Genomic DNA, 321 nt, shown 5'->3' on the forward strand with positions numbered 1-321 from the left:
GGGTCGGCCGGCGCCCGGGTTGCGGGTGGCCGGCAGTGACTTACCCAGAAGCCGACCCAGGTGGAGCAGGCGTTCTTCACCTGCGAGGCGGTGGTCAGCCACAGCGCTCCGAAGTTCAGCACCACCAGGCAGCCGCCCAGGATGACCTGCAGCAGCCCCAGCAAGACCAGCCGCCGGACCGGCACCAGCTCGGCGCCCAGGGTCAGCGCGTCGGGGCACGGGCAGCGCTGTTGCGGCCGGTCGGGGGGAGAGGGGAGAGAGCGGCGGGGCGGCAGCGGCGAGGGGGCGGCGGCGGGCGACGCCGGCCAGGGTAGCGGGGCG

The 321-nt window shown here is 76.0% G+C and overlaps 1 protein-coding gene across 1 annotated transcript in view; it reads right to left on the reverse strand.

The window, feature by feature from the left end:
* FAM189A2 (family with sequence similarity 189, member A2) overlaps positions 1-321 on the reverse strand; it is a 31,136-nt gene that overhangs the window by 29,815 nt on the left and 1,000 nt on the right. The window contains 1 exon segment of the mRNA XM_010568732.1: positions 45-227. Within this exon segment, the coding sequence (XP_010567034.1) occupies positions 45-227 (183 nt within the window).

Source organism: Haliaeetus leucocephalus, unplaced genomic scaffold (genome assembly GCF_000737465.1).
Source record: "Haliaeetus leucocephalus isolate CR32 unplaced genomic scaffold, Haliaeetus_leucocephalus-4.0 Scaffold251, whole genome shotgun sequence".
Lineage (NCBI taxonomy): Eukaryota > Metazoa > Chordata > Aves > Accipitriformes > Accipitridae > Haliaeetus > Haliaeetus leucocephalus.